Source organism: Larus michahellis, chromosome 1 (assembly GCF_964199755.1).
Source record: "Larus michahellis chromosome 1, bLarMic1.1, whole genome shotgun sequence".
NCBI lineage: Eukaryota > Metazoa > Chordata > Aves > Charadriiformes > Laridae > Larus > Larus michahellis.
Window position 1 is genome coordinate 124,159,583 of NC_133896.1, and position 18,694 is coordinate 124,178,276.

At 42.0% G+C, this 18,694-nt stretch overlaps 1 protein-coding gene across 1 annotated transcript in view; it reads left to right on the plus strand.

Annotated features, from left to right (window-relative positions):
• The first annotated feature begins 751 nt into the window (after positions 1-751).
• IGSF5 (immunoglobulin superfamily member 5) overlaps positions 752-18,694 on the plus strand; it is a 31,026-nt gene continuing 13,083 nt past the window's right edge. The window contains exons 1-5 of the mRNA XM_074572558.1: positions 752-758; positions 8,150-8,467; positions 9,496-9,804; positions 14,910-15,041; positions 15,552-15,576. Of these exons, the coding sequence (XP_074428659.1) occupies positions 752-758; positions 8,150-8,467; positions 9,496-9,804; positions 14,910-15,041; positions 15,552-15,576 (791 nt within the window). The remainder of the gene's footprint in view (positions 759-8,149; positions 8,468-9,495; positions 9,805-14,909; positions 15,042-15,551; positions 15,577-18,694) is intronic.

Below are 18,694 nucleotides of genomic sequence, written 5' to 3' on the forward strand. Positions count from 1 at the left end.
CAGTCTGTCACAGAGGGGGATTATTTAAACTGTTAGAAATGGTTAAGTTTGCATTTCAAGCCTGAATGATCTGATGGCTTAGAGTGGGCTTCAGTATGCAGGAGTGAGCAGTGGATGTGGTGGGGAGGAGATGGGGAGGCTGCCCTGTCTCCCTTCCAGTGAGCAGGGATGTCCCCCTTATTCCTCCCTCTCATTGTGCTCATCTTCTTCCTGTCTGTTTGGGACTGTTTTTGAGGGGGCATCTGTAGACGACTCAATATCGGCAGCTGATTTTGCTTCCAGAAATATGTGCGAATTATCATTTTGCTAGTTTACCTCCAATTTACATTTCACATGCCTGAGATTCAAAGTGAATTCAGATAAAAGGTATCTTGGTGGCAGAGTTTTAAAGAAAATGTGCATATAAAGTGATTAGTTGGGTAACAGAGACAGGGCTGATTTTTTTTATTATAGTCTAGCTGGGGTTTTAACAGGCTCTGAAAAGAGGGAACTGCAGTGGGATGAGAGGGCAGGTATTGTCATGGTTTAATAACTGGTGAAAGGAAACACAATGCAGGAATAAACACTGAGTTTTCTGAGCAGAATGGTGTTCCAGTGGAGTTGCACAGGGATGTGTGGTATTCAACAAGCTCTTAAACAACCTGGTGAAGAGGAGTGAACTGTGAGGTGGCAGACTTTGCAGGTGGTGCAGAATTACTTAGGGCAGCCGAATCCAAAAAGAGACTAGGAAGATTTGCCAGAAAATGTCACGATGCCAAGTGAGTAAGTAGTAAAGGAGCAGAAAACATTCAATGCAAAGCATCACTTAACTGATGTCTAGTGGGGGAAAAGAGTTATCTTGGAAAGAGAATAAATTGCTGAAAAAGAGAGAAAATTTCACCACTTAGTGTCTTCAGCAAGGGAAATACAACGAAACCTGGCATTATATAAATCTGCAGAAAGCTTGTATCTTGAATATTGGATGTTTTATCAGCCCTTCCATTTTAAGAAAAGACATATTAGGTCTGAGAAAGGTATAAAGTGTGATAAAGGTGATCAAAGGTATGAGGAAGCCTTCATTAGACTGAGATATTTTTCTCTTTGTGAAAAAGAAATAGTGAAAAAATTATTAAAATGATTAATTGTATGGAGGTGAATGGTAAAATGGTTATTCACAATTTCTCATAACAAAAAGAACTAGCGGCAGCTAGTAAGACTATCAGAAAGAAGATTTAAGGCAAACCAAAGAATGTACTTTTCCTCACAGTATCTAATTAAACAGTAAACCTCATGGTCACTAGGTATGGGGGATACCAAATTATAAATAGGCTGAAAAATGCTAGAAACAAATATCATGGAGGGTAGATCCATAGGTGCAGATGCAATCGTTGGCTCAGGAAGTTCCTAGATCTCTTATTTTTGGACACAGAAAAGTTATAAGAAGGAACCCTCAATCTCTTTTTTTTTTTGCTCTGTTTCTTGCACTGTCTTCCTAAGCCTCCAGAGCAGAGTTCTACGTGTTTTAGAGCATTTCTATTGCCCTTCGCTTATGCTTTTAGTCAAGCATGCCTGCAATGGGTGTTTCACCGCCCCACCTGCAAGCCATACTGGGGTAGCAGGCATTGCCCACACCCTGCGGTGCAGTCGCAGGAGCACACCCCAAAGCAGAGAGAAAGAAGTGTATGCAGAGAGACAAGTGTTGCTCTTGAAAGAAGTATTGCTGCTCTCGGGATGTCAGGAGTCGCAAGGACTGGGGCAGTGTGGCTAGGCTGCTGAGATGTCTGCATGGCACAGCCGGTTTGAACATCCCCCTGGGCAGGCATGGAGTGCCCTTTGGCAGCGATAGCCGACAGGCAGTGCAGGGTCCCACCCTGCTGCCGGGATACTGTGGTGCTGTGATGCTCCCAGCCTGGCGACCCTCACCGCTGGACACAAGAGAGAGTGCAGGAGGAGAGGAGGAGTAGTCCAGCAGCAGAGCCAGGAGAGGCTGCCAGGGACAGCTGTCAAACAGTAAGTAAGAGAAGAGATGGGAAGACACACTTGGGGGCTGTGGAGAGGTTTTTGTGCAGGTGGGTGGATATATGCGTTGCTGAGTAGCAGTAGACTGGTATTACTTAACAGAAACATTCTTATAAGAATTTAGAGAGTCTTGTTAACATAAGCAAACAAGCTAGTCCTTCTCTGCAGGCTTTGACAAGCTCTAACCTATTTTGGTTTTCAAAAAGCTCAGCTGCAGGCCTGTTGGTTTTTGAAATAAACTTGAGACGTGATGAAGAAAAATCTTACCAAATCCAAAGCAATTTGTTGCAGAGCTGCTGCTGGCCAGGGAGGAGGCAATGAAGGCAGAAGACAAGGTGGGATGAGCAAGAGACTAAAGAAAGTGAAAAGAAAAAGGAATTTATAATAGACTGGAAAGAAAAAAATGTAGAAATTCAAACAGAAATAGCAGAGAAGGAAGGGAGGAAGACAGACTAGATGCAAAAAAAGGATGAAAGGCAGGCTTTATGGAAGGATGATACGGGTATAGAGGGGGAGATTATTTTGAAATGCGATAATGAGTCTGAAAAAAAAGGAATCATTATGGAAAAAGGATAAGTCCATCCTATCCTTCACTGCACTGCATCCAAATAGGTCACTTATAAAAGAGGAAAGACAGATTCATTAGAGGAGAGGAGGGAGGGAAAAGAATGTAACTACGTCTCAATGTCCTTGTTGCTGAAACCTTCAGCATGAAGAAGTGGTTCTCCAGAGTTAGTTCAAATGGGGAAGAAAACCATTGTTGATGAAGGGCCAGGGCGGTCCTTTGGCAAATGAGGCTCCCTCAGTGCAGGCGTTATCCAGGGAATGAGATGCATTTTTGTTTCTTCAAAACCCCCAGTGATGTGACAGTGAATTTGTGTGACAGAGGAGGGAATAAACAGCTCATAAAGTTGTTGGTGTGCACTCTGCTTGCTGTTGGGAAGGACTGAGTGACTGAAATACCATAAATGCTTATCAGTTTAAGCTACCTTTTTCCACTGGTGACTGCTTTATAAACATATAGTGATATGCCTTAAAGAAGGTGTCCTAACTCAGCTTTGTTCTTCAGAAGTCAAGGGGTAATGCAATTTCATGAAGACAGCCCAGCGTTTCCCTATTGCAAAGATGATATTTGCCTGGGTGGGATATCTTATTGGTTGTGTGTGAGGAAGCAGATGTTAAAACAGCTGTTAAGAGATGAACACGTAATTCCTGTAAAGTGCAATGGCAATCTAGCCTGAGGCCTTAATTTGTCTAAAAGCAACCATCTGCAAGGTATTTTTTAAGCAGTATGTAAATCAAACTAGCACTAAATTTCTCCTTAGCGCAAGAATCAAGGCCCAGCAAAAGGACTTAGAGCACTGGCTTAAAGCACTGGTAACTGGGTTTAGATCCCATTTGTGTCATGAATGTCCTCTTTGACCTTACACAAGTTACTTTATCAGTGTTTGTACATGGGTTGAACAATGGAACACACTGTTAGTTCAGGACTTCATGTGCTATTGTAGGATAAAAAATAAAAGCAAAAAGATAAAGAGGCAAAGTTAAAACCACCGAAAATGTTTTGGCAGCAGGTGGAGAGGCTCATGAAGCTCCTTTTTCGGTTGTGCTGGGGCTTTACTGAGATCTAAATGGAGGCAAGGTTGAGCTATGTCCCACTCCTCAGTCCTCTTGCTATCCCTAGGATCCCCATACAGAGCTTATGGACCTGCTCCCTATCTCACAGAAGTCAGTGAAAGACTGCCTATTGCTCCAGCAGATATGGTTGGTGGGAGAAGATGTAGATTCTACCATTACCTAGACTGATAAAAAATTATTATATTAGATAAATGAAGGAATAACTCATATCTGCCTGACTATACTGTCCTGATTGTCTGAAGAAAACAAAACCAATATTAGCCATGTATTTTTAAAGTTGACGATCACAGATTATTTATGTTTAGGGATAAATTTCAAGACTATAATGGAACTCACAGACATGATCTCATAGCAAATGATTAATTAACAACTAGCAGTGTACTGAAAGTCAAATCATTTATTCAGAGCCATGGAAAACCTTGGCTCTTAAAGACAGTAAAGTGTTTGCACAGGCATAGGAATAAGTTACAAATGCACAGAGATCACTTTGCATTAAGAGGAGCAATGTGGATAAGTACTGCACCTCCTGTTTCCTGATCAACTAAATGCATTTTGGTGTTAATTCTAAGGAAATTTGTTCATGGCTGTGTCTATCATCATGGTAGCTGTTTGTGTCCACTTCAAGAAGTCCGGAAGAATTCAAACGAAGTGTAAAAATAAAAAAATTCAGCACATGAACATGTTATAGACACCATAGAGGTACAGGGAGTAGAATTGCAAAGGGTGTCTACAATATGAGTCAAGAAAAAACAGCTAATTCAAAGGCATATTTGAGCTTAGCACAGTAGCTCAACCCTGGTAATATAAGCTATGAATAGAAATCATGACAACTGGATGTTGACTATCAGGGAAGGGGGCCATATTATATGACAAATGGTCTCACTAGAATGCACTTCGGTGCATGTTCATTAGAAAACCCACAGGTCTGTAAATAATGCCATCCACAGACCTGTGGCCAATCCCTAACATTCAGAAAGTGACAAAGAGAAATGAGGCGAAATGACTTTTAGGCATTTTGTTGGCTTAACTATTTATAAAGCAAGGTATTTCGGTATGCACATAGATTTGATTACGGATTTCGTCCTCAAGCTGTTTCATGTTTTAAAGAATTTCAGTTCACCTTTACAAGTCTGAAGAGAACTTTGAATATATGCTACTGGAAAAAATGAGCCATTTAAGTGGAATAGAAATATGCTTTCCTGTATCTTATCTGGCTTTATTAACCATCAGTGGAAGTGAAGTTTGCCTTCCATTTAATGTTTTATTGCTCACACGCAGATATACTTTGGAGAATGAGGTGCATGGCAGAGGTAACATAACCCAGGAAGGTGGAAAATTTTTGTAAACGTTTTTGTAAACATGAGAGAACTCAGAGTCAATCATACAAAGAACCAGGGAGACCTAGGTTTGTATAATCCTGCAAAACAAAGAATGAAAAGGCTCTTGTCTGTAAATCCGTGCAGCAGGGTGGAAGGAAAGAGAGGAGCTATTTATATTAAAGAACAATTCTTGGCACAAACCTGGTTAGATATACACAGCCTAGGTTTAAATGTGAGCTGGGAATTAGAAAATGATGTTGACATTGGAGCAATGAGATTACAGACCCTATGCCCTGGGCACGTTCACTGAGGGTCTGGTTGCAATGCCGTAACTGAGATTGGGCTCTGGTTCCATTTATACAACTATAAAACATCTCTTTTGTGTGAAACAATACAGTATATTCTCCCCTACTCACATCAGCTATTGACTGAATGAAAAATGATTTTTTCAGTAATTTGTAATTAATCCATTAATGAATAAACTACATAAAACATAGAAAAACTGGGTCGAATGAAACCTGTAAAAATCACTTCATTGTCCTGAATACCCTTAGCAAGGGAGTAATGGCCATTTCAGAGTTTCTTTCTCCTGGAAAATAATTGATCACTTATGCTCAGGCCAAATTTGCAGACACAGGGTTTTAATTAGACTGCTATGGGCTGTACCATTTAATTGCTGTAATTATGCAGACTACTGCCTGAATTGTTAGGGGTAGCACTGGCAGTCCTGGTGCTTCCTTAGCATGAAAGTTTCCCAGCAAGTGATGAAAAACTCAGTGGTGAGGTAGATCTCACTGGCAGGACTGCTTGGTCTGCAGAGCCCTTGTGAAATCTCCATCTGTGGAGATATTAAAAATTTGACTTGAGAAGGTCCTGTGCAAATGACCTAAGTGTGAAGTTAGCTCTGCTTGGAGCACAAAGTTGGGCTAGAGATTTCCTGAGGTCCTTTGTCACCAAAACTTTTCGGTGCCTCCATCAAAGAGCAACTCTGTCACAGCAAGGTGCAGGTAAGCACTAGGCAAAAAGGGAGCAGACCTGAGCTTAGAGGCAGGTGAAGAGACAATAGCAGCCGTTGGGCATAAGAAAGAGCCTGGTGGAATGTGTACAGAGCATGGACAGTCCCCTGAGATGAACTTCAGTGACAGTAGAGCCTGCAATGGCAGTCCTCTCCCTCGTCCTCCATTCCACCTGCAACCAGCAGGTCTGTGGGTGGCAGTGACTTCATAAAGGGACTGCTTTATGTGAGTGTACCATTTTGGGCTCCTCAATAGAGGAAAGACATTGATAAACTGGAGCAAGTCCAGTAGAGGGCCACCAAGATGGTAATGGGCTTGAGCAGGTGCCCTGTGAGGAGTAGCTGATGGAACAGGGCTTGTTGACCCTGTAGAAGAGACAGCATCAGGGTCTCTAATGGCAGCCTGCCAGCACCTGCAAGGAGGTTGTCAAGATCATGGATCCAGACTCTTCACAGTGGTGAATGGCAAGAGGACAAGAGACAACAGGCATATGTTGAAACAAGAGAGGTTCACAGAGGACAAAAGGAAAAGCTTTTTCCTCATGAGAAGAGTCAAGCAGTGGAGCGTGTTGCCCAGAGAAGCTGTGCAGTCTCCATCCTTGGAGGTTTTCAAGCCCTGGCTGGATAAAGCCATGACCAACAAGGTCCAACCTCAGAACTGATCCTGCTTTATCAGAGGGGCTGGATTGGAGACCTCCTGAGGTCACTTCCAGCCTGAATTACTCTATAGCCATTTGGTCAGCTACTCTGCCTTGAAAGGCATCGACGGTACCTCTGCCTTTGCTCGACTGCACATGGGCACAGCATCCTGGGGGAGTGTTCCTGGGGAACTGAGCCAAAATCCAAAGGGATTCACAAAGAGCGAAGACCCAGAGAAGCAGGTTCCTAATTTCACAAAACACTGCTATCTCAAGTCCTGTTTCCTAAAACATCAACCAAATAATCTGGGTTGTTCTTACCGTTTGAAAATTTGTTTCTCATGAAGACAAGGGTATCTGATGCTCTGTCTCTGAGAAATACTTTAAGATTTTCCCACCTTCAAAATTGTACCCATTTCCCCTAGCTATTTCAGTGACTGAAGTCACAGCTGCTGCTTTGAAAAAAAGGTCTCTGCCTTCATCCTTCCTTCATTTTCTGCTTGGTAGAAGCAAGTGCTTCTGCCTTCCCACGTGCAGGGGATCCACCATCTGCTTGGGCAACAGCTGCACATTCATTCCTCTGAGGGCCACGGGAGGCCCTGGGTCTTTTGAGGAGGAAAGGAAAACAGAATGCCTTCATTAGAAATGAGCTTCAGTTCTGACAAATAGTAGCCAGAATTCATACTACCTTTTAAGAAGAAAAACTTGTGAATTACAGGAGCTCTGGCTAAGAGAAAGCCTGAGAAGGTGGGGAAGGATGTTTGTGAAGTATGCGTGAGAAATAAGGGAAGAGACAGATGAATAGGGGAAGCGCATGGAAGGATGTATGCTGGGGCTGCAAAAAATCAGTGGCAATCTGAGACATGGAAAAGGGACCGGTTACATAGTCCTTTATTTATTTAAAGTCTAGAGAACTCGTGTATTTTCCTATTTAAAAGTGGAACTTTTTTCTTTCAGCAAAATGATAAGTCAGCTTTTTAGTTAATTGCTGAAGAGAGAAAGTTTGCTCATTTTGGAGTGGGAGGAGGAGAGATCAAAAATCAAATGCATCTGTAAAGAAAACCTTTTACTCTAAGCTGGAGCTGAAAGAGTAGATTGTACAGCTCCATCTGTGAAGTGGTTAAAATCTTTTAATCTGTATAAACCTGTACTTCTTGGGTTTGTAACGATTGGCTTGGGGATCCATTATAACATTGCAGCATTGTTTACTGCTGTGAGATTAACATTGCTCGGTTGCAATTTCAATTCGCCATACATATCTTTAACTGACAGGCATTATAGAAAATGAGACAAGAATCTTTTCCTGAAAGTATCAGGTACTGACAACTGTCAGAGGTGAAGTGCCAGCTCAGCTGAATCAACAGCCTTTGCTGATAAATATCTGGGTGCTTAGCACCCCAGTGCTCCTAGTGAATAATGCTACTTCAACCAGAACGCGTGGTGTTTTAGCCTTAAATTGTTGACAGCAATAATTAAGTCAAAGGCCTTTGGTGGTGGTGGTGCATATGTATTTACAGACTGTGTTTTTTTCTTCCTTCCAGGTCTTGCCTTTTGTTACTCTGTTATAAGTGGCCCTACTAATGTGACAGTCCTTGCTGGTTCAGAAGCTCGGTTTAACTGCACTGTGTCAGAAGGATGGGTAATTCTCATTTGGCTGTCCAATGGAAATCCTGTCCTCACTGTCAGCAGTTCTCAAGGAGCTTTTGAAACGTTAGACCGCTTCACCTCTCAAAATTATACAAGTAGCAACGGGTTTACCTCGGAGCTGATCATCCACAACACCCAGCTGAGTGACTCTGGAAAAATTGAGTGCAGCGTCCAGCAAGCTATCAGCAGCTTTGCGTTTCTTTCTGTTCAAGGTGTGTATAGCCACCAGTAGAAAGCTATTTTATTATACTACACTTAAAGGAATCCTCTGATGAATTGCTCAAATTATCCCTGTGAAGGAGTATATGCTCTCATTTACCATCCTCTGCCTCCTGTCCTCCTTGTCTTAATTTTACTGTCAAAGCAGGTTTCAGAGTCACATTCAGAGTGTCATTGACAAAGGTTATAATTGCCCTTGTTTTTTCCTGTTCTTTACTGGATTGCATTAAAGTGCCTGAAGGCTATATCATGTCCACCAGCAGTCAGTCAAAAATTATCTTTGGATTAGAAACAGTATGGATTACCCCTAAGCAAACGTGTGCACATGGATCTTCTGCTGTCTTTAGGGCAGATCTCCCTCCAGCTTTTTGACTCAAGAATCAGTCTGTACCCAGCTTATTTGAGTTTGATTTAATGGTGTTTAGAAGGAAAGCCCTTGAGACACAAGGTGATACTCTTCATATGATTGCTGCTGCAAGATACCAAGGAACAAAAAGTTCCTGCATATCAAGCAGGGGTAGATGAGACCTCTTCTTCCTCTCTGAAGCTTCGGTAGTGACAGACTACAGCCAGTAAAGCGAGATCTAACCACCAGACACTAGCCATTTGTCAAAGAGGTGCTTCATGCAATGAGAACGTCTCATCATCTACCCGTAAACCTTTCCTGATAAAACCCAAGCGTACTTAAAGCTTAGAGAGAAAACACTGTTATTTCATGATGTTGTTCTTCAGCTGGAAATATATCAGGGTAGCTAAAAAGTGTGATTTCCTGCTTTTTATTGGAAAGGGACTGAAAGCTGAGACTAATGCTTTAGAGATACTGGACAATGTGTCTGTGAAGTTGCAATATCTGCATGTTTATATCATGCATATGGTATATCTCTGTCAATAATGATTGGTTTTGACTTAATATCTCAAGGTATAGCTATTTCTGGGTAACAAGATAAAATTTAAAACTATCAGCAGGAAAGCAATGGAGCCAAATATTCTAAAGGAACAAAACATCTTTTCCCTCCTACAGTTAATGGATCTTTATCCATCAAAAATAGCACCTTAACAGTAAAAGAGAATGAAACAGTTGAAATTGTTTGTGAAGCCTTGGGATGGGCTCCAGCTCCAGACATTACCTGGATGACAAATGACTCTTTCATTGATAAGTCGAGGTATGTTACTCAGCAAAGTCAAGGATCTAATGGCCTCCATGATGCCCTGAGCATCCTAACTTTGACTCTGACGGACACTGAGATTTTGACCTGTTTAGCTGACATAGAAGCACTCCCTAACCCCCAGAATGCAACTGTAACTTGTATTTTTGTCAACTCTACTTTCGGTAAGTAAATGTTTGTTGTACTTTGCCTATACTGTAGTGCCTGTACTGTACTGCCTATACTCAGAACTGTGCTTTTTGTTTTGGTTTGTTTTATTTTGAAAAGTCTTTTGTTTTCAAATGAAATGCTATGAGATGTGCAAAGGTGATAGAATTAAGACCCAAGTAGTCACAGCCTGATACATGGGTAGGGTTAAATTCGCATATGTGAGAGGACTGGTACAAGTCTAATGAACCTCAAAGTGGAACTTAAGACTGAGCAGGACAAATGAAGCAGTACATCTGCCACTGACTCCTACTGTGGAGAACTGCTAAGAAAACTGGCCTTTGCTCCTTGGCCAAGTAAACATCTAATGAATTTAGATCTTAAATATTCTTGATTAGGCCATGCCTGCCAAGATAACATAATTTGTTAAACCCCATTTACTCAAAGCCAAACCCTCAGGTGAAATTGTTCTCCTTAATATTCAATGCCAGTTTTTACATTGTCTTGAAAAAAACAACCCTGGATTTTACTCCCAGTTTCCACGCACAACCCAGAATAGATTCTGTACTAGCACTTCAGGTGCAAATAGAAAGTTCTCCATATGAGCAGTGACCAGATATGATGGAGCTGTTATAGTACAGTGGTAACTGTATAGGGCTGCACTGAGGCTGGTACCTAATTGCAGATGGTACCATTTATATGTAGGAACTTCTATACCGTATACCTGACACCAATCTGCTATAAGAAAAACATTTTGGTGGTGTGTTCAGCCATTACAGAACAAGAATCAGGTCATCAAGAGAAGCTGCATATTCATGGGCCTTAACCCACAGTTTACTCAGATAAAAGAGCCGCTGGGCCTGCTTTCCTCTTCCTGCCATGGTCTCTTTCACATCTTAAAGGAAAGGTAAAAAATGACCTGCAGCAGCATACATGGAATTCTTTGGACAGTGCATTTGGTTACTTTTTATTGCCTTTTATTTAAGGAAATTCAAGGTTGCATTAATTCAAGCATGGATGTTGGACAAATCTCTCAAGAGCAGTTAGCAAGACCTTTGATAACCCTAAATATTTTCACTAAGGTTGTCAGCATTTTCTGCAATGCTGCTGATCTTTGGCCTCACTAATATCCTATGAAAATAAAATTCTGTAATTTAACACATTCACAATACTAAGAGGTTCATCAGGAAAAGGGTGCTTTTATCTGGTCTGTGCTGCCAGCATGGAACAAAGCAAGTGGGACTATCACTACAGACCGGCCTCACAATCCAACAGAAGCCTATGAAAAATGTTTTTCTTTTCCAAACCATAATCCAATAAGAGCAAGTAAGAGGAATTATCTCCCTGTGGGTCAGCAGTGTTTAATGCAGATGGGAGAGACAATACCAAACCGTCCATCTGTTGGGACTAGCCAAGTGTCTCAACTGCCAGGTAGAGGAGTCTCAAGACAAACTGAACTTGAAGCCCTAATTGCATGGCAGGGAGATGAGGTTACTGGGTATAGGTACATTGCCTCCCATGGTGACACAGTTCACCCTACAGTGACATCCCTTTTATTAGCCTTATTCTGTGGTATGGGAAATGCATAAATTATATGGAGGTTTTTGTAGTGCTTCCCTGGCTGCCTTTTGCACAGAGTAGGGCCTTGAATCTATGTTTCTTTTTATGATGTGGTGAGCATCGTGAACTTCTACAAACTTGCTGACAGCTTCTCTTGATCAACTGATTCTTCTCCTGTAATGGGTGAACACAGCACATACAAAGACATTCTTATAGTGGATTGATGAGGAGTTTGGTATAGAAGTTTCGACATAAAACAACTGAGGAGGTTGAGTAATTGTGCCTTTAATTTTAAGTATGAGTCATTATTAGAAAGCCTTTTTCAGAAGTACTTGCTTTGTAATGCAGTTGAAAAAGGTCATTTCACCATTCTTAATAGGACTTTTTTGTAGTCACATTGATCCTAATTACTGACTAAGCAAAACGGAACTATCCTGAGGAAATTAAGAAATTACACTGCCTACTCATTTGTGAAGTACTGAGGTATCCACCCTCAGTTTCCATAGCTACTCATTGTAAATCAGAAGAAGAGAAAAACAGATGTCATGAAGCACCATTAGTGTATAATTAGTTATTGTATAGGACCATCATTCATTTCTCTTTGGAAAAATCATTGTGGAGCGGCAGACACTCAAAATTTTTCAGGATATGAGAATATGAGGTCTTTAAATTATTAGAATGAAATAAAGACATGGCATTTATGACAGAGGAAGATATGTAATGTATATATGACACTGGAAAACTCAGAGCTTGTCTGACTTTTCACGTACAGACTCAGCCTTAGCTAGCTGTTGTCAGGAAGGAATATGACTACATCTAAGGAGTCCTTCCCAAAACTACTGTAATATCAATTTCAGTCTTCACTGAAAAGCTTGAGGAATCAAATTCCTCCGTGTTCCTCATGAGCAATACCTGTCTATTCACAAGAACTGCAACCAAAAATCTGAGGCCTCTTCAGCCAGCCATCTCCTGGTCAATGAGTGTCCTACTTTCCTGCATCTCTAGGTTAGTCTTAATCTTAGACCTTTCCATACAAGGTGATGCATTTTTATGTCAGTTATTCCTCCTCCAGAGTTACCTCACTCTCAGTGGTATTTGGCGGAGTCCCAAATGTGGGAACTCCTATGGAGTTGTCCCAGCAGATGCATTCACAGAGCTGTTATTGTGAAATGGAGTCCATGGCAGAGTCCCTTAGCTGGGCCCAAGGTCTCTTTGGCGTCAGTGTTGACTTCACGTGGCTTTTCACCTGCAGAAGATGAAGATAGGGAATTGGCCATAAGCCTGATCCTCCTTTGCTTTTTAAGTTAGCCAGAAGGTTCCAATGTATCCAAGAAGTGATGTACAGCTTTTTCTGGTCTCTCATTTCTCCTTGGTCACCAGCACGTGCCAGGGAAAATAATCTTTTCTGCAGATACTTAGCCCAAGTAAATTTTTGGGCAGCTTTGGGAGGAGCCACAGGTCTGGATAGCAGCAGAGGATGGGCCCTATGGAATGAGGAAGTAGCTTTGTCCATGCTAAGCACTTCATGTAACTTGGTGTGGATTTACTAATGAGGCTAAAAGGCGTTTAATGGCCTCATGCCTCAGGGCCCTCTCTTGCACCCATACTTGCATGTGGAGTTGGCAGCTCCTGCATTCATACCTGCTGGTCCCAGCTGCAGTTTCTTTCTGGATCCTCCAAAACTGGGGAGAAACTACGATGTTGAAGTACCGGGAGTGTCTGTGTTGTATCCTGTCCTTCTCACTTCAACTCAGTAGATCCTCTTTTGGCATGTAACCTGAACCTGACATGGAGCGAAATACCTTGGTGTGGCAGCCAGCCTGGAGGTATGGACCAGTGCAGGTGCGTTTAGCTCCTCCCTTCACATCAAGGTTAAGCTTTCCCTTACAGCTAAATAGCTGTATTTCATATTTTAGGCATCTTGAAATCCCTGTGGCATGCTCTATGGAACAAAATATAATAAAATATAGATATTTGTTGAAGTACTTCTAGATAAAAATGTTATGAACAACTTATAATTAATTATAATCACAACTGATTCCAGCTTACAGAATTAACTATTAGTTTGCAGGTTACTGAGTGCTTGTTTTCTTTAATAGGCAGAAGAAATTCAAAACATGCTGATTAAGCATTAGGATTAGAGAAGACTGGAACAAATTTCTTGATCATAAGGACTTGAGCTTTGCAGAATGCAGACTCCCAACAGAGGTGCAGGCTTTGTAGGAGGCCCTGGTCCTGTATCTTTGGAGTCTGAAACCTCCAAACCCCAAATAGATGCCCAGGCAAAGTTGTAGACAAGAAGGATTTACTTTATTCCCCGCCATAGGTACTCTGGTTCACACATCAGGGGAATAGCCCTGAGACTGCACAGCTACCTGTCACCTGTATTGCTGCGGTACCTTTTCCGGAGGCTGTCAGCTAAATGTGGACATGCAGGTATTAGCTGGGACCTCTAATGAGCAAATGACAATCACAAACCCAGTGTGACAGAATGGGTTTTGTCAAGTTTGGATGTGTTTCACACCTGATATTTGGATTGGAAGCTTGTTTCTAAACAACTGCCAAAATTATTTTGGGGCTGTTTTTCAAAGGGTAGCCAAATTAGAGGTGCTTCTGAAATACTTGATGAAAACCAAAGGGCAGGATAATGTGGCAATCAGAACTAACATCTTTCTTGAGCATCCAGCTACATAAGAATTCTGAGATATTTTTAAAATTCTGTGCACATGGGAGCTCTGTAGGAAAACTGTTTGGTCGTAGCAACCGATTTCAGCAAGAGACTGAATTATCTTTAAATCACCTCATTTAATCCTGTAGATTGCAGCAAAGACAAAGGAATAAGTTAATGTGAGAAAGTCAGTCATGAAGATGGTTTACTAGCTGCATATTCCCAGACAGTGCTACTCTTTACAGGTTTTGCTCTTCGCTGCTCTTTAAGCAGATAACAGATGCCCTATCAAATTCAAACACCTTCTGAAATCAGTGAGAGAAATCTCAAGATGAGATTCATCAGAAAATCATATCTACTGGCCAGAGGTCTCCATCTGTACTAGTCACCTAAGACTTTTGCTGTGGTCTGTGGGGAAAAATGGACACTTCTTCAGAACTGTTCATCTTATGCAAAGAAAAACATACATATTTGGCCAAATGAACTGTAACCCAAAATAGCTATTTTCTCTCCGCTGACAAGAGCAGCTAGGCAAGACGCTTAATATCTGCAGAATAGACATCTGAATCAAATCTTAACCCCTCTCCCCAACCCCAAATGTCTCCAAAGGACCTTGGGAGGCCCAGCATAGCTACAAAATAAAGTTTAGGTTGGAGGATTGCAACCCTGTGTTTTTCAGAAGAAAACTGTGGGAGAAGGTACAATTGCAATAAAGAATTTGCATTTGGAAACATTTTAAATTCTTGGGCACCATCCATAAATACATTTGGAAAACACAGACTCTTTGTTAAATAATCAACAAGCTGTTAATAGCTTCTCACAGAAAAGGTAAGTATTCTGAAAAGGATGTTTTGAGGCTCTGATAATGCAATGTTTCTCCATTTAATTTAACAGAAAATGATTACAGTGAAGACAGCGGAAACACGTGGGTTATTGTACTTGCAGCTGTGCTTTCACTTGTTGGTATTATTCTTCTGATTGTTATTATTGCGGTTGTCGTACGCTGCTGTTGTCTAAAGAAAAAAGGTAAGTGGACCTTCAGAATTGGTCTATATGTTAAAAAGTATCTTCAATTAGATGTAAATCTCCTAGTTGTGTCAGCTCTGGTGCTGTGTAAAGACCTGTAAGCTGAAGTGTGAGCAGACACATCCTGGTCTTAAGCATGACCTGGTTAAGATGCTCCTTACTTTCACCTTGCTGTTTCTCTTATAAATTGGTTCCAAAGTAGTCAGTGTCAACCATTCACATTAACTACAAGGGTGTTGTGTTTTTCAGGAGTATGTTAACTTTCAATGGCGTTTAGTTCCTATGCTGAGGTTCTTTGTTTTCTTTGTTGAAGCATACCTTCAGTGCTGTGTGGCTAATTTTCTGTGTAAGTGTTCTAAGTCACACAATTTTGTAAACGGGGGGAGAGATGCCCGTGTGGTAGCTGGAACACAGTGCACCCTCTAAGAGGAGCTCTCTAGTAGGTCACTTTTTATTTTCCTGAATTTTAAAGACTTTTTTCTTTTCTTTTTTTTCTTTCTCTTTCCTCAGAATCTACGTACCAAAAAGAAATAAGGTAAGCTGGATAAGGTGGGAGAATTTTTCCTTTTAACTGAATTCTTTCAGGCTGCTGTGGGATGGTGAGAGGGATGTGCTGCCCGTTTCCATGCCCCACTGCCCAGCACTCCCAGTATGCGTGGGTGCTGCACTGCTGTGTGACTTTGCCCATTCCCGTATGCCCAGCAGGGGAAAGGGGAGCAGTATGCAGGGAAGGGGACTGACCTTAGGGGCGAAAAGCGAGGGCCACAGCTCACAGCAGGTTGAGAACTCTGTTCCCACAATAAACTGGGTGAAAAGAACAAAAGTCTTGGCTTGTATCAGAACTAGTGTGGCCAGCAGGACTAGGGAAGTGATCGTCTACCTGTACTTGGCACTGGTGAGGCCCCACCTTGAATACTGTGTTCAGTTTTGGGCCTCTTACTACAGGAAAGACACTGAGGTGCTGGAGCAGGTCCAGAGAACAGCAACAAAGCTCATGAAGGGTCTAGAGAGCAAGTCTTATGAGGAGCGTCTGAGGGAACTGGGGTTGTTTAGCCTGGAGATAAGGAGGCTGAGGGGAGACCTTATCGCTCTCTACAACTACCTGAAAGGAGGTTGTAGAGAGGTGGGGGTCAGTCTCTCCTCCCAAGTGAAAAGTGATAGAACAAGACAAAATGGCCTCAAGTTGCACCAGGGGAGGTTTAGACTGGATATTTGGAAAAAAGTTTACACCGAAAGGGTTATCAAACATTGGAACAGGCTGCCCAGGGGAGAGGTTGAGTCACCATCCCTGGAGGTATTCACAGGACATGTAGATGTAGTGCTGAGGCACATGCTTTAGTAGTAACTTGGCAGTGCTAGGTGTACGGTTGGACTTGATGATCTGAAAGGTCTCTTCCAGTCAAAACGACTCTATGGTTCTATGAAAATCCTGCAAACGCCACCTCTCTGATTCGGCAAGCACAGAAACGACAGACTGAAAACACAGTCCTACGGAAGTTGACGGGCAAAGCAAATACTTAAAACCTGGCTGTACCCCCCGGTGCCCCTGGGGAGGCAGGGAGGGGGCCCTGCCTTGCAGCTGCCTGGTTGCCCGCAGCTTGCCGGGCGATTGCCCGCGTCGCCACAGGGGGTCACTGCGAGCCCAGCAGCGCTGATGGGGCTGCCGGCCGCGGGGAGGGGAGGGAGGGGAAGGGAGGCGATCCCCTCGCCTTCCAACCAAAAGCCTTGCCGCAAGCTAATTGGGAGGGATTGGCAGACAAATTAGACCGTCTCCCCAGCTCTTTTAAGGTTCGTTAGCGTTAGACCGGTAAAACTTAAATAAATAAATAAATAAAGCTGCCCCGATGATGAGTGTCTACACTTCATCAAGTGATTATCAGACGCACCTTGAGTACAAAGCTGTTGGTTGGTACATTTATTGCATAAAAATCATAAGCTGATGGTTATCAGCATTAAGATCCTATTTATCGGCGCCAGTGCGGCTGTGACAGCAACGTCAGTGGGGTTACATGGAGTTATTTTTTCTAAGCTTCTAGGGAGTATTGTAAATTCATACTCTGCCTGTGCTCGTGGGGCTTTTAATTCCCTGTCTCTTAACGAGTTTGCAAAATGTTACAGTACCTTGCCTCGCACTTCACTAATACCTAGCTTCATTAACGGCCTCTTGTGGGGAAATTGTGTGAAGGTCTGTTGACAGATTTCCATGTATACAGCACTTTATTGATACAAAACAAAATAAGGAAATTATAGAATCATAGAATCATAGAATGGTTTGGGTGAGACGGGACCTTAAAGATCATCTAGTTCCAACCCCCCTGCCATGGGCAGGGACACCTCCCACTAGACCAAGTTAATTAGGTAAATACTATTTAGCTAATTAAATGCTTTAATATACCCAATAAAACAGGTAAATTTGGTAAATACTATTTTCTCATGAGGAAATGGTGCTAATTATGCCATGCCACACCAGTAAACTTCCATGTGATTTCTGAGTTTGTAATGCTAAATTGATCTTTTACCAACTGCAACTACATAAACAGGGCAGGACTAAATGAACAGGGAATGGGAGACACAAATTGCATATTGTTTTTGCTATGAATAAAATGCTACAAAGCCTTTTGCTTGGTTCTGCCAAAAGCGCTCTGCAAGGGTCAACCCTGCCAAGGCAAAACGAATTGAACATGCAGGGAAGCACCTGCCCAGCGGTGGGGACTGGTACGGCGGGTGGCGGGTCCGTGTCCTTACCAGAACCCTGCCTTGTTGATGTGGGTCTGCACACTGCTGTCTTTCAGACAACCTGAACAGGTCCAGAATAGGGCATAACATTACTGTCCCCCTACGTCTTTGAATCTAGTCTGGGCAAATACAATTATGTCTTCATGACAGAATGTGTGTTTTTAGATCTCAGTACAGTAAAGTTCCTATTTTCCCATTACCTTTAAACATGAGCTGTCATACTGACTTTGTAAACATTGTTTACACTTTGAAAGTTAAGAAAAGGCTTAAGCAAATACTTAAGCACTGGGATGAGTCCAGGCTCTATGGCTCAGCTTGGACTTGGAAACTCAGTGTTGACAGTTCTCCAAAGTTTTAGCATATGTAAACAATGACACTGAAATCACAGAAATTATTTACAATCACTTACAGATTTTGTAGGTTCAGTGTTTTTTTTCTTGGGGGGAACCTACCTGCAGAAAAAAGAACGATGATTGTCCAGATTTTGGAAGCTGCGTTGTAGTAGTAGTGAAGAAGTAGTGAGACCAAAGATATATTGTTTTACTTCCCACATTTATTTTTGACTTGGCTGGCTAACTTTCTGTACCTCCTACACTTTTTTGTAGCTGCTTTTCATTTGGATACTACACTGAGTTTGTTGAGATCTAAGGATCAGATAAAATAGACAGTAGAGTATCATGTAACCTGTGGAGGTGGTATTCCTAAACAATTGCTCTTGTCTTCTAGCAACTGTGACAGCTTTCTTAGTGGTATCCAACATGTTTATTTCCTAAACAAGCCACGTAGTCATAGCTGGCATGTCAGATTTACGGGTGCATCAGTAATGCTCATCTGAAGTTCTACGGGCCTGCAAAGTAATTCCTAATAAACATAAAAAAGGAAATGCAGCAGTTTCTACAAATATTGCTAACTGAGAA